The sequence below is a fragment of the Epinephelus moara genome, chromosome 12 (genome assembly GCF_006386435.1).
Source record: "Epinephelus moara isolate mb chromosome 12, YSFRI_EMoa_1.0, whole genome shotgun sequence".
Taxonomy (NCBI): Eukaryota; Metazoa; Chordata; class Actinopteri; order Perciformes; family Serranidae; genus Epinephelus; species Epinephelus moara.
In genome coordinates, this window is record NC_065517.1 from 39496763 (window position 1) to 39523110 (window position 26348).

The window sequence follows — 26348 nt, forward strand, 5'->3', positions numbered from 1 at the left end:
ATGTAGCTACTTCCATGTTTCAGATGATACGTCATGTTTGTAGTCGACCAATGAAGATGAGTTTACATATCACCTTGGGTTCGTCCTTCACCTTCTCAAAATGATCCCACACTTTGGATTTCCTGCCCAACATGTTATTAACTAGCCTGTGGAATAACCGCAGGTACCAGCCCTGGAAATTAACCTGACTCCTGTCTGACTGCTGAGCGTGGACAGTTCCTGTGTCTGTCCTTTCAAATTAAAGTCACACATGGTCCAATCATATAGGTTTTGATTTATTTTGACAAGGCGCAACTCCTGATAGAGTTTCACGTTTGTTGTTTTCTCTGTGCAGCTAAGTGAGCAATGAAATCTCGCCAACTAATGACCTTTCTGGTCGAATAACATTTGGTTGACTATCGGGGCAGCCCTAGTTTTTAGATAAGCTACATTGCACATTACAAACAAACGATTTGGGTTCTTTTAGTAATCTATTTTAGCTTTTGTGCTTAGTTTGTTGTTTGTTGTCTGTTTAACTGTCTTCTGTTTGTGTCTGATTGCGAATGTAGCTGCTGTATAAAGTAATATATCTATATCTATCAATCTAGCCATAAAGAAATCCATGTTGCGATTTGGTATAAATTTCTGCTAGAACTGCATTTTTTGATGGTTGGAAGGCAAACAGCTCTCTTCTGGAAACTGCTGAGACACCCCCTTATTGTCAGTGTACCTATGAAAGCCATCCATCCTTTGAATGCCCTAGTTAATGGTCGTAAAGTTTCATGAGGCTGTGATTATCTTAGAGGTCACTATAGGTCATTTTTACAGTGATGTCTGTTTAAGAAAATGTGTCGCTACAATGAAATGGGTGCAACGGGGGCTTACATCATCACACGAGAATAAAATTGGGCTCATTGAATCCACAAGAGTCTCAGCTTTACAGTCAGACCCAAATTATGCAATTCCGACCCCAGTATGGCGAAATATTCAGATACAATAAGCGAAAATAACACATCTATACTGCATGCTAAAAACATGGTTGCATGGTTTTTGCCCAGAACTGCATGGGACTAACATAAAGTGGGCATGCCTGTAAAGGGGAGTCATTCACTGGTTGCATAAGTTTCAATTTCACAATGAGCTCCCAGAGTTTTTTTTTTTTTTTTTTTTGTTTTTTCCAACTAATAGTCCCAAGCTAATTGTTTGTTGCTAATTGAGTTTAATTGCTAAATAAGCTCAGGGAATATTCTCAGTATGTGGTGTCATACATGTGTGCATCCGATTCCCTTCCTCTGTGTAACATGAACATTCAGACCTTGATTTCAGACAGGCAGAACAGACATATTGCTTGGTTTAAATAGGCATTTTGCTGCCTTGTTTATTTGTCTTATTTTCATTAATATTGTAGCGAGGCCCTTTTGACATTTTCCACTCAGACTAAACATTTCAGACTAGACAATTGCCTTTAACAAGCTGTTATTTGCATGCTGTGTGCACACCAGGTGATAAGGCAGAGAGTGAATGACAGAGTGCATCAGTTTCTTCTATGCTACATAAAACACACACAACCCCCCCCCCCCCCCCNCATAAAACACACACAACCCCCCCCCCCCCGTTATAATGAGAGGATCACAAACAGGCGTACAGTAGCTGAGAGCTCACCATATGATTAAATCAATTCAGTTTGATCACAAGAACCATTCGGCTGAATTTACCCATCATTAAACTTCTTTATGTATTGAATCAGATGCTGTTGTTGTGTTTATATCCAGACTGAAGGCTTATGTAAGGCAGTCGATATCTTTGTTATGCTCATGTTTCGTTGGCTCTCGCTTGCCTTCATTTTCTTTGTACCTCATTACTTTCCACAGCACAAAAGCTTCTCTAGATTTATCTAGTTTAAAGTCATGGCAGTAAAAAATGTTTGAAGTAATGTTAAAGGTCCCTTCTTGGTCCATAATGCATCTTTTACCACTCCCAGAGTGTTTGCCCTGAACATCGATCCTCTTCTGAAATGGCCAAAACTGTGGTGCCTTAAAGGGATAGTTCTGATCTTTTAAAAGGAGGTTGTATGACGTACTTATCTGTAATCAATCACTCCTTTACACTGCCTGTTCAAAGCGGGAATGTCACGCCTTTATTCCACCTTGACGTTCTTTTTAAAAGACACAGTTGTGGAAAGGGGGGTTAGAGTTGTCTCACCTTTAAGCCAGCAGCAGAGTCGGGCAAAATTTATACTTCTGTGTCGAATCAATGCTGTACCTACGCCGTAGCTTGTCGTGCACCTCCCCAGAAATGTAACTACACGTTGCAGCGACGCAGACCTCATGTCTTTGTGTGAGCTGAAACCATTTCCCTCAGTGGAAACGAAGCTTTTATTTACTTTAATTTCACAGATAAGAAACAATAAATTGTGAAGACAATAAAGCCTCCACTAAAATAGCATTTTAAGTCTTGTGTGTGATTTATCCTGGCTTCATATGAGCAGAGGAAATCCCCGCTCATCGCTAGGCTAATTTATACAATGTTAAATGCCATAGGCTTGTGCTAATAACGTTAGCATGTTGTATTTGTTTCGAAAACATGTTTAGTATAAGACAGCTGTTTTGTCAGTGAACCTTGTGAGTTGTAATGAAGCCGAATTTTGTACCGTTGTTAAATATTGCTGTTGTCCCTGGCTTCATATGAGTAGAGGAAAAGTCCGCTAGCTGCTAGGCTAATTTATACAATGTAAAATGCCATAGGCTTGTGCTAATACCGTTAGCATGTTGTATTTGTGGGGAAAATGTGTCCAGATAAAGACAAGTGTTTGTCTGTGAATGCTGTGAGTTATAGTGAAGCTGATTTGTGTACTTGTGTTTGAAATTGTCTCTATTAAGACATGTTTAATGTGTGTTTAATGTGTGTTTTGAATCAACTAAACTTGACAGCACATCACAGAAACCTCACCACCGACTAGTGTTTTGGAGGTGTAACTGCAGAGTGACACTAGCCATGTTTCCATCAGCCTGTTTAGATGTGCATCTAGAAGTATCGCATCGGAAAAATATGATGGAAACGCCAAAATTCGAATTAAAATCCCCTGATTCGCATAAACTAAAATACGCTCGCTTTAGCCGGGTTTTGGTTGATTTGTAAAAATGTTGATTCGCAAAACGGGGGATTTATGTTCGAATGAAGTCTGCCGTAGCGCATCTCTCTCCATGGTGATATCCACACTCCGGGTCGGGAAGGCGGTATTGCATTTACAAGATGGTTGCCAACCGCCAGAAAACGTAGAAGAAGAAGAATGCAAGACTTGTTTTGTTTCCGGTTCTGCGGAAAACTCGCGTGAGTTCATAGTTTTCACCCAAGTCCGTACATTTAATGTAAACACACAGGATTTGTATTTCTTATAATGCGCATTTCCCAATGATTCGAATCTCTTTTGGATGGAAACATAGCTAATGACACCCCACCGTACAAGTATAAATGCTCACAGCGGCATAGGCCATGTGAATAGGCTAGGGTGTAGGGTCTGCTGCACAAGTATAAATCCCCCTTTAGTAACAGAATCGTCTGTGTAAAAGGCACACCTAGCAGGACAAGACCACAGAAAGGAGGGGTGTAACATTTTGATGACATTTTATGTGTGTGACCCACCACTGGGAGATTTAAAAAGGAGCTGCTGATAGCAGTTAGCAGCTAACAACAATGAGGAAGAACAGTGGCCTAAAATGTGTGCAACTTTGGGAGGTGATGAGGTCTAGGGACTCTTAAATCTCTAAGCAGAGAACGAAATCAGCCATCATATAACAGGGATGGTAGATTATTTTTATTGCCATGTTATGCCATTGTTACTGTTTATAAAGCGCTGCCTAAGCTTATGTTACATGTCATACAAGAGGCTGAAGCTGTTGTGTTACAGGTCACGTCCGTCATGCCTCTGTTGCTTCTGCAATGCCAACATGCTGTCTAAAACTACACACTGGAGCAGAATGATGCTGCTGTTGCTTGGTTCTGTGTAAAAATGCAAAGGAGACATAAAGAAGGGAATTGTAGTGAACCTATATTGTGATCTCTGTGTAAAAGGGGTTAATGTATCACCTACAGTAGATGGCGATCGGCCCACTCCCAGCTTGGATTAGCAGGCAGGAGTACAGAAACTAAGCAATGTACTGCTGTAGACGGGGGCAGCGGTTAAACGTATTTTAGCCACCTAAAAAAATGGTCCAGCAAATCAGTTTAAGTGTACGCTATATTGATATTGACGAAGTCACCAGAGTCCATTGACAAAAACAGTAATTTTACCTATTATTACACGAGAGCTGCTGGTCAACTGCTGCCACACTATTTGAAGTTGGTTTTGTTATTGTGTGACCTCGGTGTTCAGAAGAGTTGGTTCAGATTCACCAAAGTCACATAATAATGCAAACATAGTAACTGATCGAGGCAGCTGTAGATCAGCAGCTCCTGTGTTCTGCAAGTTAAAATTACTGTTTTTGTCAATGGAGTCTGGCTTTGAAGAGAGCAGAGATAACAGCAAGGTAATGCAGTGAATATATTCTGAATATTGCATACATTTAAACTGATATTGATTATTTTAGCTGCCCCTGTCCACAACAGTACACTGTTTAGTTTCTGTACTCCAGCCTGCTTCTTCAAACTGGGAATGTGACAACCACCATTCACTGCACGTAATACACTGAATATGGATAAGTACCTCATACAAACCCACTTAAAAAAATCTGAACCATCCCTTTAACATCTTCTGTGTGTTATCAGACACTGAAGCTTAAAAAATGTTAGAAGATGTTCAGCAGGTTTACGGCTGAAGCAGTTTTCTATGGATCCATTTAAAAGCTTCGTTTGTAAGTAACTTGAACTGCTCTATAGACCTTTTCTAACTTGACAACATAAAGACTCTAAATGGGTCCCTTTGTATTTCCTCTTGCAGTGTTTGTTAATGCAGTAGCTGACAGGAATAAATAGGGACCAAAGCTGTTGCCCTAGCAACAACACAGCAATAAAAAGGTTTTTAGATCACTGGTTGTTGTTCTGTCGATTATAACCAAAGATATGTTTTGACCACTTGTCCGTCTCTTGTCTCCAGGCCCCGTGGAGAAGCATGTGATGACTCACGCAAGGCAGAAGGGTTCCCTGAGGCAGAGCGACAGTAGTGCTGAGTGGTGGGACAACTCCCCTCTTTGGCCACATGGTGGCACTATGGGCGACGCCTGGCCTGAGCGCACACTGCGATTCGGGAGGACAAAGAAGATAAGTGAGATCATCAAACAAAGGAAAGACATGGCCAAGAGGGTGAAAGACAAAAGAGGGAGGACGGAAAAATCAGATCAGCACAGAAAACTCGACCGGAGGCGTGACAAGAAACGGGACAGGAAGTTGTATCCTTTGCGCGGGAGGGCTGGAGGTTCAGATGGGGAGGGGCTCAGCTGTCACGTCCTGCTCACCCGTTTGGAGGAAAGCATCCGTGATCAAGAAAGGTCTGAAGAAAGGGTACGAAAGGACGCACGCAGACATTTAACTCTCAAACCCAAACCCAGAAAAGGGAAAAGCAGTGAAAGAAAAGAGGTGAAGTCATTACCAAAAACCAAATCAAAGTCAAACAGCCCAAGTCGTGGCGAGTGTATTCATGTCCCACAACCTCGCAAGCGCAGACTGGCCTCTCTCAATGCCGAGGCGGTGAACACTCTGCTGCTTGAAAGAGCTACTGACCCTCAGGCGGCAGCTAAACAGGCCAGGAGACAGGAAGAGCCCACGAATGGAGGGATATCTCTGGATACAAATCCAACCAGGAGTGGCATCCCTGGAGGTCTAAAGGCTTCACGAGGAAACATCACCAGAGCCTCCATGTCTCACAAACTTGAACTGTGCCAAAGCTCTAAGCAGGTCAAGAAGGCCAAAGCCAGCCGGGCAGAGAGCGGGGGGATGAGTCATGAGAGTCTGGACGCCCCCGCCCCCAGAAGACTGGCTGGACTCAACGCTGCAGCCCTGCTGAAATTAACCAGCTCCTCTGCGACCAGTAAGCAGAGAGTAAAAGCTGCACCCACAGCTACTGTCACGTCAGACTGCAAGGCTCCTGCCTCAACCCCAAAACAGCACTCCAGAGTCAAACTCAGAGACAAGGGGCGCTCACAGAAGCAGAAGAAAAAGACCCCTCCCCTGCACAGTGGCTGCACAGCCTGCAGAAAGAAGGCGGACTTTGAGGCCAAAGTGGAGTGGGAGACCGGCAGCTGCACCCATCGACTGACCAAACCAGGCTACCAGTCGCGCAGCATGCTAGCATACCCACTAAAGCAAGTGAAGGAGGAGCAGCTGGAGACCGAACTGAGCCCATACTACTGCTGTCCCCCAGAGGGCTCAGTGGAATACTGCCACCGCTTGGCCTTCTTCCTGGGCCAGCAGCCCTACACAGAATCAGACGATCAGCCACTCAACTCAGCCATGACCCCTGTGAAGCGCGAGTGCCTCGTAACCTCACCTTCCCTGACGCATTCCCACCCGCACACAGCCCTGACCCTCGGCCCCCACCCTTGCCTCTGCACCGCCGACCACTGCTTCTCCAGCTACTACGTTCACATCGCCCACCCAACACACACTGGAACAACGTCAGCAGGCCTGGCCTCGCGGCCTCTGAACTTTGCACCCCCCAGTTTATGCCCTAATCGGATGACTGGCTCCAAGCTGCTGGATCCGCGGGTGTCTCACAGCTCAGGGCTGGCCCACCCCGCCTACTGCAACTCGGTGGCTTCACCCTGTTACAGTGACACCTGCGGGATCGGTGGCTACACCTATAGAGCGATGCCTCCTGTCACCAGCAGGGGTTGTTCTTACAGCACAGGATGCACTGGATGCACACACAGCATCAAAACAGGTGAGTGGAGGACGACGATAGTTTATCACTGAAGTATTTCAGCTGATTCAAAATGTAGATGGGTACTGAAGGAAGGCAGTTAATGAGGATAAGAGTCAATACGTTAACCAACTATCACTGAAACTGTCTAAACATGGAGTGTTTCAATAAGATCTGGAGCAGGCTGACACTTCCTTGTTTCCCTCATCATCACCCTTGTGTAGCTCTTATTATTGAAAGAAGCACATCTCAGTGTTATCGAGGTATTTCTTCCAGAACTAAAGAGTCCTTTGTTGTTAAGCGTCTGCCTCAGGCCAGCTGTGTGGCCCTACAAATATGAACATTTCTGTTTTTGTTGTCTTTGTTTTTATCTTTGAAAGTGTCCACACCTTGAGGCAGCTCTGATTTAGATGTTCCTTGATAAGAAGCTCTGGGTTCATATGTGATATTTTCTGGAACAGTTGTGTTATATATAGGTGGAGTGATAATGGAGATAAGGAAGCAGGTTGTTTTTAAGCTGATTTACAGTGGAACCGTGCAGTGCTCATTTTTTGCTTAAAGGTATACTATGCAGGGAAAAAAATGTATAGACTAGTAATCTCCCAATCATCATGTATGACCCACTAGAAGTGTGTGTCGGTGTAATTATCTTTACTTTACTGTGCTCGGGATGTTCCTGAGTATGTAGCCCATCCAAAAACAGCGTGCAGGTGAGGTTAGGACTTTATAAAAAGGTAGCGATCAGGTGCCAAACTGTAAGCAGCACGCATCCAAGAGGAAGCCATGAATGTTGTAGAGGCACCACAAGGCAACAGAGTAGGAAGAGGAATATGATTTCTCTTCCCAGATTATTTGTCTCATTACAGTGACACTTTCGGCAAATATGACGAGAATTTTTCTAAAAGTCTCCGACAGTTTTAACAGCAGCAACTTCTACCTAAAGTTTGCTTGGTCATAAAAGACCAAATAAGAGTGTAGTGACAAAACACCTGAGTGTACTGAACTGATCAAACGTGCATCTTGTTGCTTATTAGTTCAATATTTTATTTGTAACAGGGCGTCTGCAGGTCCTAAAAAAAGTCTTACAATGTCTAAAACTCAGTTTTATAAATATGTTGTAAACGTCTTTAATGTGAATTTGTGAGGTCTTATTTGCCACAAATAATTTTATCCATCTTTTAATTTCTTTTTGTCAAAATGTAGGCATGCACCGAATATTCAGTAACCAAATATATTCGGGTGAAAAAAAAAACACACACATTCGGTTTTTGGTGGAATAAGTGAAAAGCAAGGCTGAATAATAGCGGTGTGTTTTGATAACGCAATCAAACAGCGTGAGGTGATGGACTGAGTTAAATGTCGGCAGTATGGCGATATTTTACTCCGTCCGTCACCGCACTCGCATTTGCGACTAAAAATAGTTTTGTGCGACCAAAATAAATCATTCAGCACGCTGTATGAGTACAACCAGCAGCAGAAACGAAAGGCGAATCCCGCCGGTTGTGGGTTGAACGGGGGCCACAGACAGAGACAGGAATGTATTCCTGTCAAATACGGCAGCCATAGTGCTCCGCGGCGCAAGATAAGGCTTACCGGCGACGGAGAAGTCCGGCTCCAATAATGTCGTCTTCTTGGCGTCATGACTGCCCAAAAGTACCTGGACAGCCAAACCGTTGAGGCACACAGGTATGTGACGTGTCAGAGGAGAAACGAGCCGTTCACATTTCTCTCTTTGTGGCAGGTAACGGTCCACAAACCTCACCGCACTTTAGGGACTGTTCTTTACTTATGAAGGGACTGTTCTTTACTTGTCAGGGGAGGAGGGTGGCTGGTTGATTTTTATTTTATTTATTTATTTTATTTTGATCCCCCCTATGTTAATCACTTATTGATGCTGTTTTTGAAGTATGAATAAGTCAATAAGTAATTTATTCCATTGAAATATCATTGATGTATTATAGAAAAGTGATTTATCTTTTTATAAATGACAAAAGGCACATCTGCCTCATTTTCGCTGTGGTATCCTGATACTACTCAGAACCAATTTTGGTGCATCCCAATCAAAATGAGTCAAGCTCTTCTGTGTTATCGTCCACATTTATTTATTTTTTCGTAATTTTCTTTTTAATTTCTGTTTTTTTAAAGCCTTTTGCACAGTTCACTTTTGTGTAACTGACAAAACAACACAAATAAATAGGCAAATAATAATAGAAAAAAATGTGCAGATGAATAATAGATTAAACACTACCATTTAAACAAACAAACAAAAACTAGACTAAATAAATTAATAAATAAAAGTGATCAAAAGAAAGGACCCTAAGGTCCAAATGTCCATATTTCTGATGTTACAAATCTTTAAACCTACGACTGAACCTTATACTGTCTTCTTATTTTATACCTGCACTTACCTGTTGGCAAAATGTAGATTAACCTAACTCACTCTAACCATACTCCTACATAAAACCTACCTCTGCACAGGACTACATATATACTTACCTTTACACTTAATATAAGAATAAGAAAAAAATGTATCTGTCCAAATATCTGTCTTAAATTTGGTTAAAAACTATCTATAAAAGGTCTTAAATCTAAGGGTCTAAGAGAAAGATTGTGTCATCTTTTTTGTTTTCTTGCTGTGATATTTAAAAGTGTTACTGTCCCTCTTTACTCTTCCAGAGGGTTACTCCTCCCCTCAGGGTGACCACAGCCCCTCCCTCCTGGTTCCCCCGTCCCTACCCATCTCCAGTTGCCCTCTATCCAGCGTGCCCACATCCACCCAGACCAAACCCCACCTGCTGACCCCCCTGTCAGGGCGAGACCAGCCCCAGGCCAGGTTAAAGCTGGCCACAGAATGCCCGCAGAGCAACGAGCCCTCCAACGGCTCCCTGTCCATGGGCCGCACACGGCTGCCCCAGAAACAGTCGTCGGCCCTGCCAAGCCTCAGTGGCACCAAACAGAAGAGAGTGACTCGCAGACGTGCCACCAACGGCTGGCGGCCTGTTGGAATGCCCACGGAGAGGGAGGTCTTCATTGCGGTAGGTTGTTTTTGAGTGTGTGAAGATGAGCAGGAGATCAGAGAGCTTCTTGTCTTTCCTCTTGTACTCCACTACCTGATAACGCTCTGTTCGTAGAAACTGTAGCATCCACACAGCTGCCTCGCAGAAAGAACAAAAACAGAAAAACAGCTCATGGGGGAAAAGATAATTGTGTTTTGACCACACACTCCTCGTGTGACAGATTTCCTTTTTGTCTTTATAATGAGAATTATATCTGTCCTTGTTGCTGTGCGTATGTGTGCATGTGTCTGTCTCAGGGAGAGGATGAGACGGCCCTGCGGCAGTGTTATGAAGGAGTGGAGAGGGACGGTGAAGTGATACACGTCAGAGACACTGTGCTGCTACGATCGGGCCCCAGGAAGAAATCCCTCCCATATGTTGCTAAGATATCAGCGCTGTGGGAGGACCCCAAAACAGGTAAAGAGGCGAGGAAGGGGGAGATAATGGATTGATAGGGAGGGTGGACGAAGGGACATATGGCCAAGATTGTTTACCTGTACCTCTCCGTGTGTGTGTGTGTGTGTGTGTGTGTCCCAATTTCCTCCCTCAGGAGAGCTGATGATGAGTCTTTTCTGGTACTACCGACCTGAGCACACACAGGGAGGCCGAGATCCCAGCACACACTGTGAGGTGAGGCTTCATTTAGTGACAGCAAACTGTGTGTCCCCTATTAAAAACAAATAATGAGGTAAATGAGTGTGTGATGTGGACATGTGTATAATTATAAAATTATTTTATTGAACATACAATTATTTAATTAATGTATTGTACTGTAAACACATACATTCGTCCAGGTTTCTCAGGATCTCCCGTGCGACAAACTAACGACATGCCTAAGCACCTTTCTCGTTCAGCCTACACAGTTCTCGAAGGGTTCTTCCTGATTGACTGAGGTTCTACCCAGAACCATTTGCCTGTGAAGAACCATTTTTTGAAGAAAGTGTTAAGTTAATTACACAGTCATGCTGCTCAGCGCTCTGTTACCCTGAGAGTGCGGTGTTCTGGTTAACCAGTGGTACATTTCAACAGCGCTGAACGTAGGAACAGTCCAGTTAGTGCCAGAGCTTGCTCTGGTACTCAAAATAAGTATTTCTGAACGCTCCTCTGGATGAAACCTGAATATAGAAGAATTCTTGGTAGAACCACCTGGTTGGGTTCTTGGTATCACCCTTAGAAGGTGGAAAGGTGGCTGAGTAGACTTCCAGGGAGGTTCGTTGTAGACCAATTACACCATAGAAGGTTCCAGGTGGAACGTTTATAAAAGGTTCTACTAGAGACCAAAGAACACTCTCCAATAGGGACAAGCTGAAGAGCGTGTGTGAGTACATGAGGGAGAGCTGTTGATGTTTAGAGCCGCCAGTTCACCTTCAGGTTTGGCACAAACGACTTGAACTCAATGATAAACTGATTAGATTTTGGTGGGCAAAGGTCAAACTCACTGTGACCTTGCATCCGTCTCATTCTCATGAACATGAGATGTCAAGAGCACCATGAGGGATTTTTTTCAAATTTGACACAAACATCCAAATAGACTCAAGGATGAACTGATTAAAATTTGATGGTCGAAGGTCACTGTGACCTAGACTCTGTCTCATTCTTGTGAACGCAATATCTCAAGAAGGGCTTTCCTCACATTTGGCACAAACGCCCACTTGAACTCAACAGTGAGATACAGACAACAAACAGATAAGATTTTGATGGTCAAAGGTCAAGGTAGCTGTGACCTTGTGTCTGTCTCATTCTTGTGAACACAATATCTAAAGAATGCCTTCAGGGAATTTCTTCAAATTTGGCGCAAACATCCATTTTGAATCAAGGATTAACTGATAAGACTTTGGTGGGTTTTTCGGCCACAACTTAAGACTTCATATGCTGTTAATGACAAACTTTCACATAAATATCTAACAGATTGAAATAATGAAGTGAGGTTAAGGTCAAAAGGGTTCTGTGACATTATAATGTTCTGCAAAAGCACTTTTCTGGCCATTATTCAATGCCATAACTCTAATCTTAATAGTAAGTTTAACAGACTAGTATTTCTGGTGCCGACTAGCGTGAGTAGCAACATTTAAGTCAAGGACTAGTCAACCAATTGCACACATCCTTAATAAGTAAGTGATTATACGTAGTGTAGAAAACAGTGTGCGAGGAGGAGGTGGACAAACAGTCAGTGCTCCTGCAGACCTCATTATCTTAACTCAGCAGCCCTCAGACTGTTGGAAGTTGGGCACCACTTTGGAGCCAGATGATATCTGTGCCACCTCAGTCGTGCACAAACAAAGAAAAAGGGAGAGCAGCGATTTCACAGTTAGAAAGTGAAACACCACTCATGTTTCTATTCACAACGGATGTTTACAGCCTGTGTTGAGAAGAGCAAGGTGTTTTTGTGTGAGTGTGTTTGTGGCGGCATGCGGGATGGAAACACAGAGGCACAGTCCTACTGCACATGAACAATTACAGCCTCCTCTGTGCTCACAGTTGAAAAGTGTTGTCATTTCTTCAGCCCTCAGCCAGCACTATCGGACACACTTGTGTTGATGTGACATTGTACACCCACTGTTGGTTTCAGAATGAGATTTTCGCCTCTCGGCATCAGGATGAAAATAGTGTGGCCTGCATAGAAGACAGATGCTACGTTCTCCCACTAGCCCAGTACTGTAGGTGAGTACGCACACACACACACACACACAAACAGGAATACACCCCAGCATTAGACGTTAGCAGAAAGTCTTTTTAAAGGGTTTGGAGATGTTCCTTTTAATTAACACCTCGGCTTCTGCGAAATGTGGAAGCCTGTTTTTCTGACTTTCCCATCGCACATCGGTGACACTGCAACTGTTAATGAATTCGAGGGAACACTGGGCCACAAACATTTGCTAAACATCATTTGCAAATATCTGTTCATGTTCAGTTGCTCATTATTTTCAAATAAAGGTGCAGCAGCAGGAAGATATATGTGACTCGTGCCTGATCTCTCTGCAGATAGTACAAACTGAGAGTGCCACCTCTGTCCTTCCCATTCTCATACAAGGTGATATCTGAAGAACGACTTGAGGGAATATTTTCAAATTTGGCACAAACGATCACTTGGACTCAAGGATGAACGGATTAAAGTTTGGTGGTCAAAGGTCAAGGTTACCGTGACCTTGCATCAGTCTCATTCTCGTGGATGTGATACCTCAGGAATGCCTTGAGGGAATTTCCTTAAATTTAGCTCAAGTTGTCTGTCTCATTTTTGTGAATGTAATATCTCAAGAATGCCTTTCTTCAAATTTGGCACAAACGTCTACTCGTTGAGTTCAACGATAAACTGATTTTAGTGGTCAAAGGTCAAAGTCACTGTGACCTTGCATTCGTCTTACTCTCATGGACACATCTTTTTTTTTTTAATTTGGCACAAATGTCCAGTTGGATTCAATGATGAACAGGTTAGATTTTGATGGTCAAAGGTCAAGGTAACTGTGACCATGTGTCCATCTCATTCTCGTGAACACAATATCTCAAGCACGCCTCAGGGGAATTTCCTCAAATTTGGCACAAACTTAACACTTGGGCTTAAGGATCAAGTGATTAGATTTGGGTGGTCAAAGGTCAAGGTCACTGTGACCTTTGCATCAGTCCCATTCATGTGAAAGTGACATCTCAAAAAATGCCTTGAGGGAATTTCTTCAAATTTAGCACAAACATCCATTTTGAATCAAGGATGAACTGGTAAGAGTTTGCTGGTGTTTTTGGCCGTAACTCCAGAATTCATATGCTGTTTATGACAAAAAATTCACACAAATGTCTTGACAGAATAAAAGAATGAAGTGAGGTCAAGGTCAAAGGTCACTGTGACATCATAATGTTCTGCAAATGCACTTTTCTGGCCATTATTCAACGCCATAACTCAGGAACAACTCAAGAGAGTCATTTAGTCAAATATGAACTGGTGACCCTTATCTTGGGTGTCCATCTTGAAATTGTGCTGACTGTATTTTCTTTTTCTTTTTAGATTTTGTGCCTTGGTGAAGCGGCGTGCCGAAGGTGCCCCACCTGGCAGCGCCAGCATGGTGCCCTGCCGCCCCGACTTCGCCCCCCCTTCCCACCGCTGTGTGCCCACAGACGTCGACCCTGAGCTGGTGTATCTCTGCCGGCACGTCTATGACTTCCGTTACGGACGCATCCTGAAGAACCTGCAGTAGAGGGTAGAAGGGGTGTGGCTCCCGTGAATTAATCATAACATAGCTCCCCCTCCTGGACAGGGCGGGGGCTGCTGAAGGACTGAACACCCCTGTCTTTTCTGCTGGGGACGCTCACGATAAGAGGGAAGGGGGATGATGGGCTGGTTTCGAGGAGGGACAGATGAAGCAAAAAGTGACACATTATGAAGCACAGATCCCTTTAGTTGACTACAGAGGGGTCACAATGCGACAGATGAATCCACGTCAGTCAGAGCACCAATATTTCCTGGTTTGGAAGAGTGAGGACGGGAGCATTCATTCATCAGCTTGGATTTTTCAGCTTCCACAACAGTGTGAGGTGACACGGAGGCTTGTGTGCGTCCCCCCTCCCCTCGCCTGCCAGGAATGCTGAACACCAGGCTGAACTGGGCTACTGTCAGGACCGCGTTTCCCCCAGAGCATCTTAGCACAACAATCATGTTTGTTCCATTTGTAAGCCAATGGCTCAGGAATGGTCCGGCACTAAGGTGCTTCCGGGGGAACACAAGCCTGCGCTGTCAGCTCGATGTTAACGGTGTTCAACCAGCCGGGGTGAAGGAGCAGCTAATGGAGAGTGTCGTCTTATTTCTCCTGATTTGAGTTTGTCTCAGTCGTGTGTGTTTTGTGCGTGTGAAAGCGAGAGTGGGAGAGCGAGTGTTGTCAGTGTGGATAAATGGATAAATGTGTGATGGTTTTTTAGGAGGCTTTCAGGCAATCAAACCAAACAAGCAGCTTTAGAGGAAGCGGTGCTCCCTTTGCCCGTCCTCTCTCCTGTGTGCCACAGCGCACTGACACTGACAGAAACATTTTCATCTCGAGTGATGCTCTGCGCAAACTAAAATACTGTATCTGAAGGGGGTCTGTGAGACAGACCTCCCCTCACCAAACTCGACTCTAGAGCAGGGCTTCTGTTACTTTGGGTCAGGACGCTAAAAATAAAATTGATTCTATTAGTAAAAACGCACATTAGACAAAAGCCCCACTGTATTTTCAAACTTTCATCTCAGCCACAGTCCTGGCTTGAAGATGCCCAGCTCTAGAGAGGCTCTTCTAACGGTCCAACAGAGAAAGCTGTTACTGAGGAGCCCTGTGAAGGTTATTAAGACGAGGGCCATCGTTCGTCATTTTCTGTTTGTTTTCCCTCATTCTTTCACCTTTCCTGTTCCCTGTGACTTGCCTTATGACTTGCAGGTAGAGCTTCAGGCAGCTAGTCTCACCACACACAACTGGGGAGTGGTAGAACAGATGTACTGTAATCCCAAGACAAAGACTGACTGACAGCTGCGACATGAACACTGGACAAAATGCATCGGTTTAGGGCTGCAGCGCATGATTGTTTTCATCATGAATTACTACTTTTGGCAATTATGTGTCATAGAATAGTTTCCCACAGCCTAAGATGGCTTCTTAACCTACCTTGTTTTGTTCAACTAGCAGTCCAACAGTTAAATATATTCAGATATCTGACATTTATGACAGAGAAAAGCATCAAATCCTCACATTTGACAAGCTAGGACCAAGAAAAGTTTGACATTTTTTGCTTTAAAGGGGCAGTTCACCCAAAAATGATCATTTGTATATCAGTTACTTACCCTGTGTTTTTTTTAATTCATGAAGCAAACATTATGTTCCTCACATGCATTCATGGTGAATGAAGAATCCAAAAACAGAGAAAATTATTAACTAATTGAAGTCATAGGGGTCCACGTTTCTGCCGATATAGCCCCCTAAATTACTCAGTCCGTGTTACTTTGAATTTGTGAAGAAAACTTTGTTTTTATCACATGCGTTCATGGTTAACGAAGAATCCAAAAACAGAAAATTCTTGATGAAGTCATAGGGGTCAAAACATCCAACATACAAACTCTCACAACTTGTGTAGTATAATCCAAGTCATATGTTCAGGTCTTCCCAAACTAGACGTCACGTTAACTAAATATTTTCCATCATTGACTGAATTTTTTTTAACAATTTTTTTAACTTTGAAGGCCGTTCATCATTTTTACAGGTCAGAACACCAACACGGATCTACTGTAACTTTAAATAACACGCTACAGACCATTGCACAATGTTTCGGCAGCTGATTGTCTGAAATGTCTCTGCATGGTCGATGTCTCCGTTCATGTTATTACTCTCTAGTTATAAATGCATAATCTGTAAGGTTGTTCTGTATTCTAATTATTAAAAATGAAAACTAATGAGTGGAAATTAAATGCTATTAAATATGTTTAGCTATCATGAAAAATTTAATTAAAATGAGGGGTTATAATAGATTATGATGGGATCGTTTTAAGAGAAATCTAATGAAACTTTTGCTAAAGGCTTACTATTTAAAACAGTGGTTCCCACCTGGTGGGTCATGGTCCAAAAGTTTGTAAAAAACATACTTTATTTTTAAGTGCAGTGAATTTCCAGCACAGAGATTTTATTTAAAAGTGCTCTTTGCTGCTGTAGAGTGAGTGACTAACAGACAGCTACTTCACAGAGACAACAAACTAGCTCGGCAACATGGCCAAACAAATCTGGACCCCATAGCTGGACCAGTTGGGAACCACTGATTTCAAACACTTCAGCATTCGAGTAGTGCACCTGAAGAAGGGCATGCATTTGAACTCTGCTTGTGATTGTTTATGTGGAAGCGAAAATACATGGGATAGGAAAGTAACGAGCATACAACTGGATAAATGAGACTTGGATTATACTGCACGTTATGTGAGCTTGTTACGGAGTATTATGATATGTGGCCTCCATTTGCTTCAGTTCATCAAGAATTTTCTTCTTTTTTGGAGTCTTCATTCACAGTTGAGGCATGTGAAGAAAACAAAGTTATCTTCAGGAATTCAACGTAACACAGGGTGAGTAATTGATATACAAATGATCATTTTGTGGTGAACTGTCCCTTTAAGAAGTGACGGAAATGATCGTATAATCATTGAAATAGTTTGCAGATTATTTACCAGTCGATCAGCTGATGAAATACTTGAGTCATTGTTGCAGCTCTAAACTCGTTAAATACACAGTGCACATCTCATGTCATCGACCTGCTGTGCTCTAGCTGCTCGCGTTGCGGAAATGTCCATTCTACCTGCTCTAATTCTACATCCACACCAATTATTTCCCTCCTCCTCCCTCCTCCCCCTGAAGATAAACCAAAGGATGTCACACAAGCCAGAGTCCTCGTCTCCTCCCTCGCACTCCTCCTCATTGTCAGCACTTCTGCCTTCGTTCCCTTTATTATATTGCACTAATCCATTCCTTAATTACAACAAACGTGTTCACCTTTTTTTTTGTGTGTGTTCCAGCTACTAATATCTTACCGGGAGGGGGGGGCCATACTGTGTGTGTCATTTATGTGAGTGTGTGTGTTTTGCAGAGAAGGAAACAGTGAGGATGTCATGGCTGCTTTTTGTCAGTGCAAACTGTATATTTCTATTCTTTCACCTGTAGAGGAGTCGGCCAGCGTGTTCGCCATGTTACCCGATGCACAACCTGTTGAGTCCCATGGAATATATACAGTATATATATATTACTAGAGTCATTCCATTTGATTTCTGAATCAGCTCTGACATACTTATATAAATATACAGTATATATATATATATATGTATGTATCCACACTGTTAATGTGATTTAGATTGCATCTGGACGGAGGCCTGACGCGCTGTGCGGACAAACGTAGCACCATGTTAGACGTGTATTTGGATTGACGGGGGGTGGGAATGCGTGGGAGGGTGTTCGATACTTAATTGAGTGGTGGTGGATGTCAGACCACACTCTTTCATTGCCTTTTAACCTGCAAGTGTTTTACTGTCGCTCAGAAAATGAGTAGCGTCGGAGTGTGTGTACCTTTAAAAACATAAAGAGTACCCGATTGCTTTCCTACACTGCAAACGCCCTGTTCTTCAACATTGGATCAAAGTTTTCACCCTGAAGCCATCTTTGACTTTTACTCTATTTGAGCAGCATGACTCCGAACCCAAAACAAAATCGAATCCTGATGATTGGGTTGTTTTTTTTGTTTTTAATTTCTATTATCGCCCAGATTCTTCAAAGAGGTAATATATATTCTCCTACTTTACAATTTCTCCTTATTAAGAATATTTTATTATGTCGATTTCCTAAGATGGCATATGCAATATATTTTTAGACTTACTATTTTTGGAAAAATTAACTTGAACAAATCAAGAAAAGGAATATGCATTTTTATTTCATTTCAAATCAGTTTAAAGTCATCACAGCGTTAATCAGAATCAGAATCAGAAATACTTTATTGATCCCCGAGGGGAAATTATTTATTTATAATTGAGATTTGACCAAATGAAAGAAAGAGGAGACTGAACGGACTCGATGCCGTCACATGACCTGAGGTTGTAGATAATGAGACACTCCCTTCCAGGCGATTTCTAATGAAGTGTACATATCTGAATCCAGGAAGCACCGGGCACTCTTTAAACAAGCAGACAGCCAATGCACAGTGTAGTATTTTTGCAAGATCTGTAATAATTATATTTAAAGTAAGAAAAAAAAAATATTTAAATGGAGTAAACAATACGATATATTAAGATTTCGATTTAACTTATTTGGAAATACTGTGTCTAATTGATTAACTATATCCTGTTTCTTTGTGCTCCAGGATAGAAATGAATTTCTGTTTATTTGTAACTTATAAGTTTAGAAATTAAATGGTTGAGTGGCGGTTTGTTGACAGAGATGTAAATGTTGTTTAGTTAATATCATTTCGTTGTCAGGGGGTGGAGACCAGACCAAAGCACACCCTGGCAGACGGGAGAGCAGAAGTGGCTCGCGGATCGCAGGCAGATTTGATTCCCAGATCTGACCTGTGTGAAGAGACGACTTCCAGCTCTCCTGCCTAACCTGACTGACCTTAAGTGTGACGTTTGGGAGAATGCCGCGGCAACATGGTCACCTGAGCTTTTATTGATTCGTCCTATTAGGGGAGAGACAGAGACAGAACACCTGAGACAGGACGGGACGTCCTCTGGGCTCCAGGTAGAAGATCCCCTCAGGCGCTGATCTAAGACCAGTTTCCCTTCTCTAAATTTAGCCCAATATTACAGAGGGTTTTCAGTAAGGAATTAGGGACTGTACGAAAATTATTGAGGATGGGATGGTGAGAAAAGATGCGATTTTTGTTAAAAGAGTAGCTTCAGTATTTTTTAACCTGGACCTTATTTTCCAATGTTTATGTGTGTAAGTGACTAATGGGAACAACAGTTTTTGAAATCGGTCCAGTATTGAGCAAGAGGGCTGCAAGGGAACCACTTAGGACATGTTCGCACTGCCAGTTAACCAAAAGTGCTTGTTTTGCAACTGACAGACTCAGATTGTTATTTCAAGTGTCTGACAACATTATGGAAAGGATCCCTACAGAGATAGACCTTTTTGTTAAAGATGGATTATTTTTGTTTAACCAGAAACAGCCCCAAAGTCGCTGTCACCAGACTCCATTTAAATAACCTGTAATTTAAGCTTGGATAGAGGCAGCATATTCTTACAACTGAATGGATGAATTGAGGTTTTATTTCAACCAAACCAGAGTTGGTGGTTGTTGGAACGTTGGAAGAACAAACCAAGATGGTTATTATGAGCTTAAAATTGTTTTTGACGACTTTGAATGAATTGTGTTGTACGATTATAAAATTACTGTTTTTTTAAATGGAGTCTGGTGGGTTTGGTGAGAGAAATTTCAGGGCTGTTTCTGGTTAAACAAATAGGTTCTTACTCTTTGAAAAAAGGCCTATCTCTGTCGGGATCCTTTCCATAATGTTGTCAGACACATATAATAAAAGTCTGAGCCTGTCAGTGGCAAAAACAAACACTGCAAGTGGACATAAATTGACGGTACACAATTGCCCATTGACGTTACATTGCAGCCTGTTTCACACTGCGAGCTGCAGCCCTCTTGCTCAATACTGGACAGTTTTTAAAAATTGTTGCTTCCATTAGTTACTTAGACAGAAAAATTTAGGAAAATAGGGTTCCAGGTTGAAAAAATACTGAAGGTGCCCTTTAAGGGAGGGTTGTCTATATTTGCTGGGAAAGCAGTGGAGGGTGTTTCAACATTTTCTCACTCCAGAATCGTAATTTTTTTTTAATTATATCTGTCAGCACCAAAACAGTTGGCGCCTTAGTTTGTTTGCCATAAATGGGTTATTTTTTAGATATTAAATGGAAGGTATTGCAGTTTTTTTAAACCGAGGGAGGGTGCAAAGACAATATTTATATTTATGTGTAGTAATTTTCGTACAGTCCCTTATTTGAGTCATTAAAGGTTCAATGTTTTACAGTTGGCTGAGAGGAAATTTAGGAATTTTAATATGATGCATGGGTCGGTCAAATTGAGGATTTGCTGAACAGCTTCTCCCACCATCTCACTCAGCTGGCCACCGTTGCCTTTCTCCCAGATGTGCATTGACGGTGTTCGTCCCCTAGAGGGCAGGAATCCTATGTGTGCAGAACAGTCTCATGGCCACATCCCAAAGCTGCTCAGCGGCTTCCTCTCCTTGTCCTCTTTCCTTGCATCCTTATCTTTTGGCTACTGAGAGTGATGCAGGAGCTTCCTGGAAAAAAGGCGATGAAGAGCGCTCAGTAAAGGGAAGCTGCCATGAGTCATCCTCCCAAGTGCTGGCCAGCCCTGCAGAATAGCATGGACTAGATTGTATGTTATTATTTATGTGACTTAATTTCCTAGCAGCTTTGCATGGACACAGTTGCATCTTTTGTTGCCATGACAACCAGGCATGGCCAGCACGCGGGAGGAGTGTGTGTACGTATAGGGTGTCCACGGTGGTGTGGGGGTCAAACACTGAGTGACCTTTACTGATGCCACACAGGAAGTGTGTTCGCTCCATGAGTTCAAAAACAAAAACACCCGACCAGCCCGTGAGATTCTGCTTTCTGTGTGGTCCGTATTGATGCTTATTGTCAACATATATTTTGATATATTTGGAAAAAAACGGGGGATATACAGTAAAAAAAAAGTCTAGATATTTTTGGAGTAGAGAAGCAACGTGTGTATCAGATTATTGTCACTTTGTCATGCTCTCTGAAAATCTCTTGGATTTTTTGGAAGAATTATATAACATCCCTAATGATTTAATGTTCCATTGAAAGAATATTTATAAATTTTAAGTCCTTTGTGAAAATTCTGTGTGTGGATCTTTATTACGAGCCGTGTTGTTCCTCCTGTCCTACATGACATTATACTGTGTAAGAGGGAAGCTGCTCTCACTGCATGTGACCAGTAGGAAGTTTGTAAAGTTCCTCCAACCAGCAACTGTTGTTCTGCACAGTCTCCACAGGAGGTCAGCAGTGAGACAGCATGTGCAGGTCAGGGTCAAACCCTCTGTGACCTTTTTATTTAGGCGCTAAATGACACACGGTGCATGATCATCTGTTAATTAAGATACAGCAGGAGGCAAGTTTCAACCTTCTCCTGTCCCTCTCCCATGTTTCCCAACACGCCCTCAGCCAGCAGTCATTATCTGTCTTTGGCCTTTATCCCTGTTCAGGCCTCAGGGCATTAGGAATGTCCCACACACCCACACACACACCACAGGTCCTTGGTGTCTGTTACACAGAGTTAAAGCAGCCAGAACAGACGATTAGTGTCTCATAATAATATAACTAGCTGCACACTTTGACCTCAGAAGCCTCTCAGGTGCACCAGACTGCTGTTAGACTGTCCTGAACCTTCGCTGTTAGTTAAAAACATGTGATGGGTGAGATTTATTTTGTGTTACCTTTCAGGATTTTGAGCTGTTTGTCTTTACATATCACCTTAAAACAAAGTCAAAGCTGTTTAGTCCTTCCATTTTGGATTACAACATAACTTAAAGGTTCTGTATGCAACATTCAGAGCACTAATATAGCTGCAAGCCACCATTTTCTATCTAAGAAATATAGTGTAGAGTGAATAGAGTGATGCTGACCTGAGCAGAAAATGAAGACACACTCCCTGTGTGTGTGTTGTAATCTGACCTTCTTGGTTCTTTGTTGTGGATGACAGCCCAGCCATGCACGCATGTTAGTGCGTGTGTGTATCCCTAACGCTAGCTCATTGCCACTGCTCTGCACAGCACTCATATGGTGGTCAACACCGTTAGTTCTGTCAGCATTGTTGGCCTTGTTTTATTGCTGTTTGTGGAGTTAGCACTGTTAGCTGCTAGCTGCCATGTTGAGAACTGTGTGCAGACAACTCATAAGCTCTGAATTTGGCATAGAGCTCATATAGAAATACTGTAATTGAGAATTTGTTTAGCTTTTTAAAAATATTTGTAAAGGGTACATTGTAAAGCTACTCCACTTATATACAGGCCAGTTTGTCATAACGTTGCATACGTTGCAACTTTTTGTCCAATGAGACCACATGTTCTTCTTTTCTTATTCAGACTCGTTTTTAAGCTGTATTTTATTTTGTTTTATTTATTTGCATTTCTGCTATATTTTGATTGTGAGAGAGAAACAGGACAGGCAGAGGACGGAGACGGGCTGACATGCAGCAAAGGGCCCAGGCCCCACTTGAACCCAGGCCGCTGCAGTTAGGACTCAGCCCTGTAAGTCTAGTATGTAAGATTTAGTGGCATCTAGTGGTGAGGTCGCAGGTTGCAACCATCTGAAACTTCTGTGTGCTGAGCATTTAGAACTACGGTAGCCGATGCGAAAACCCAGATGGCCCTATCTATAGCCAGTGTTCCACTTGTCTCTTCTGGGCTACTGTAGAAACAACATGGCAGGTTCTGCGGAACCCAATTAATAGGTGCTTCTCAAAGGATGCTGCCTTGGTAAGATGGGTCCTTCCAAGTCAGGTACAGAGGCTAGGCAAGACTCCTTCCTAGCATTAAAGCTATAGTGCGTAACTTCTGTCGCCCTCCAGCAGATGATGCGTTATTACAACAAATAAGCCGGCACTTCCATGTACACAGAGTAACACTCGCTTCACACCGTGTACACAACGCTACACAACGTGGTGAACACCAGGCTGCTAACATTACATTACGTTCATAGCACCAATTTCCAACAGCAGCAAGGTAACATCCGTGTCTGCCCTCAGCCCAATTTCTTCCTTCAGGGCTCTCCACCGAGGAAAAGCGACGCCAATACAAATCCTTGTTTGCCTTCTCCGTCAGTCACTTTCCTTCTTTGCTAATAAACCTTCAGCCGAACGTCCAGGCTTTTTCTTTGTGGTAGGATCCACTTCTGAACCGTGTCTCGGCCGCTTCTTTGGGTTCTCCGCCATGTTGCTTTCTTTTTCTACCTGCGCTCTACCTCTTGCTATGAGACTCTCTGCTCTTCCTCCCCCTCCCTTCATTTCCTGTGCGCCAGTGCGGGAATGTCGCTGTTCGACATGCAAACTAAAAATGATATATATTGAAAAATACCGCGAGATGTTAGAGGAGCCGATCGGCTTAATCAGCATTGTGTCATCTCTTCTAGTAGTGGCTTGGGTGATACGGACATTTACGGACCTGTAGAAGTTAAGTGACCACATATTGGAACAGGCTAACGGGTGTTCATGTGTTTCAATGAAGAGCCTTGCCCTGAAGAATTGTGGGTACTTCATGCTCGCTGAGGATACACACATACATCCTTGAACATTCTCTGAAGGAAGGACTCGGTCCTCGGTAGAATTCGAAGGATCCTTGACATTGCAGCAGTCCTTCAGTTTGATTCAATGATGTAGTCCTCTTGAAATGCAGCCTGTATGTAGCTATAAACGGATCATTCTAAGGTAACGGAAACACAACAATTCTTATTTTCAGGTGATTATAAAGAAAAAACATAGTTATGAATACTATATTTATATTTTTTACATGAACTGTCCTTTCTAAATACCTCCCTTACTTCTTTTTTTTGTTACCCCAAGTGCTCTTACTGCAACTTCTTTCACATTTAATTCAAGTAACAGCAGCCAATATGTTGTCCAGCCTTGTATGTCTGATTGAGCAGGGAAATAGACAGACAGAGAGAAACAGAGAAAGATAGATAGAAATGTAGAGCGAACCTTTTTAACTCTGAGGGGAAATTACAGTGTTTTAGCAGCCAAGTCCCACATGAATCACAAAACAAACAACACATGGACACCCAACAGCGCAAATACGACAAGCTAAAATAGAATTAGACAAGGAACTAAATCGTCACTCGAACTGGGGCCTGAACTCTAAATACAAAAAATGATAGCACCTGGGAAAATGCCTGTTCATTAGTGCAGGTTTAGCATAGTATGTACAGGTATCTAATATACAGGTAAGTACTGTACGTGTATGTATACTGCAGAGATTAATAATTAATTAATCTTGAATAATAATGAGCAAAAGTCAGACACACTGAACTAAGTCTTATTTATACTCATTAAATGTGCGTTCTTTTCTCTACCACATCTTAATTTATTATTTCCGTAACATTTCTCTCCTGTTGTTATTTATATAACCAATGTTTGTTATTGTGTTTTATTTTCCTCCCAAATTGGGCTGCATATTCTGTCCTGTGAATGCATTATTAATAATAACAGCAACAATAAACAAGATTATAATTAATGTGCTAACATTGTACACCATTAGTGTACTGCAGCTGTACGACAACTAAGACATAACAGGAAGTATGAATGAGCGAGAGGACGAAATAAATGTGAAGAGGAAAATAGGAGGATTAATGAGAGGAAGCGAAAGGTGAAACTGCTGCTTGTGATTTATTACAGCTAATACAGCATCATACCCACTTTACATTGATCACTGTGGTCTCCAGTGCTTCACCATCTTTCATTAGAGTGTATGATATTGTGAAACATCAGGAGAAGAAATGCACTGCAAAGCAATTTTTTAACAGTCAGAGGGAGGTGGAGGACTTCCGCTACGAGGCCAGAAAGCTTTGACAGATCAGCAAAGAGAAGCATCTGCTGGTGAAAGAATCAATCCAGCGAATGCAAAATAGACAGAAAGGCAGCTTACACTGGGGGAGTCCTCGACACAATCGCCTAACTGGCTTTTCATCTGCTCCTGTTGTCTTTCTCTGTTGGTCTAATTACCACGTCCGGCTTATTGTCCTCTTGATGACTGTAATTAATCAAGTTCTGCTCCCTAATCTCAGGATCTCATCATCCTTACAGTGCACCAGGGCTGGCCACACCGGATGGCAGCCTGATGTAAGCTCTTTTTGGGAATGTAATTGTGTGCTTGTCTGCAACTTTGCGTGCAACAGCAAATTGCATTGTCCCACCCTGCTGTGTTTTTTCTGTGTTTTCTCAGCACACAGGTCAGTAATTGTTACTCATCGTTTGCTTCTCGAAGCAATAGGGGTGTGTATGCACAGAGGAGTTGTACAGCTTATCTCTCAGGAAGTTATTTTGGGGCCCTTAAAGGAGTAATTCACCCCCTCAAATGACCATTTGTACAGGAGCAGTGTGGAGGATTTAGTGGCATCTAGTGGTGAGGATTGTAGTTTGCAACCAGCTGAAACTTCTCCCATGTGCCAAGTGTGAACTCCCGATTGAATTCCTTTAGTGTTCATTGTTCAGGAGATTTTTACCAGGAGCCAAATTATCCGCAGAGGTCTCTTCCTCTTGTAAATAAACAGACCAGGTGATTTAAAACAGTAAAAACACTGAATAAATTAGTGTCACTTTCAAAAATTGGTTCTCCGAAGCTATTTGGCTGGTCAGAGGTGGGCTCTTACCCAGCACCTGCTAATGTGTGCTCACCTTTTTCTCTAAAAACTAAAGATTCAGGCGTTCAGGAGGTTTTTACCTGGAGCCAAATTATCCCCAGAGGTCTTTTCATCCTTAAAACAAACAGACCTGGTCATTTAAACCGGTTAAAATATTGAATGAAGCAGTTTCATGTTAAAAATTGGTGTTTTCCAACACTATTTGGCTTGTCGCTGCTAATTACGGTGGCCTATGGGAGGACGTAAATGGTCCTGTCTCGAGCCAGTGTTTGGTTTGTCTGTCCTGGGCTACTGTAGAACAAAACTGCGATGCGGTATAGCCATCTCCGTGGATGAGAGCCTGCTTCTGATGTAGATATAAACGGCTCTTTCTAAGATAACAAAAACACAACGATTCTTAGGTAATAATACACTCAACGAAACATTCTTGTTTAATTATATTCCATTTCTGCCAATATCCCTAAATTCTACACACTGGACCCTCAATCACTCACCTGGTGTTACACTGAATTTGTTAAGAAAACTTTGTTTTTCTCACATGGCTTTGGTGAACGAAGAATCCAAAAACTGAGAAAA

The 26348-nt window shown here is 42.5% G+C and overlaps 1 protein-coding gene across 4 annotated transcripts in view; it reads left to right on the forward strand.

The window, feature by feature from the left end:
• LOC126398651 (bromo adjacent homology domain-containing 1 protein) overlaps positions 1-21256 on the forward strand; it is a 59364-nt gene extending 38108 nt beyond the window's left edge. For 3 of the 4 annotated variants that reach the window (XM_050058155.1, XM_050058153.1, XM_050058152.1), the window contains exons 2-7: positions 5072-6853; positions 9509-9867; positions 10146-10305; positions 10439-10518; positions 12458-12549; positions 13883-21256. In XM_050058155.1, the coding sequence (XP_049914112.1) occupies positions 5092-6853; positions 9509-9867; positions 10146-10305; positions 10439-10518; positions 12458-12549; positions 13883-14072 (2643 nt within the window). In that variant the 5' untranslated portion in view covers positions 5072-5091 and the 3' untranslated portion in view covers positions 14073-21256. The remainder of the gene's footprint in view (positions 1-5071; positions 6854-9508; positions 9868-10145; positions 10306-10438; positions 10519-12457; positions 12550-13882) is intronic. The other variant, XR_007570796.1, reaches the window with a different exon arrangement.
• The last annotated feature ends 5092 nt before the right edge of the window (positions 21257-26348 follow it).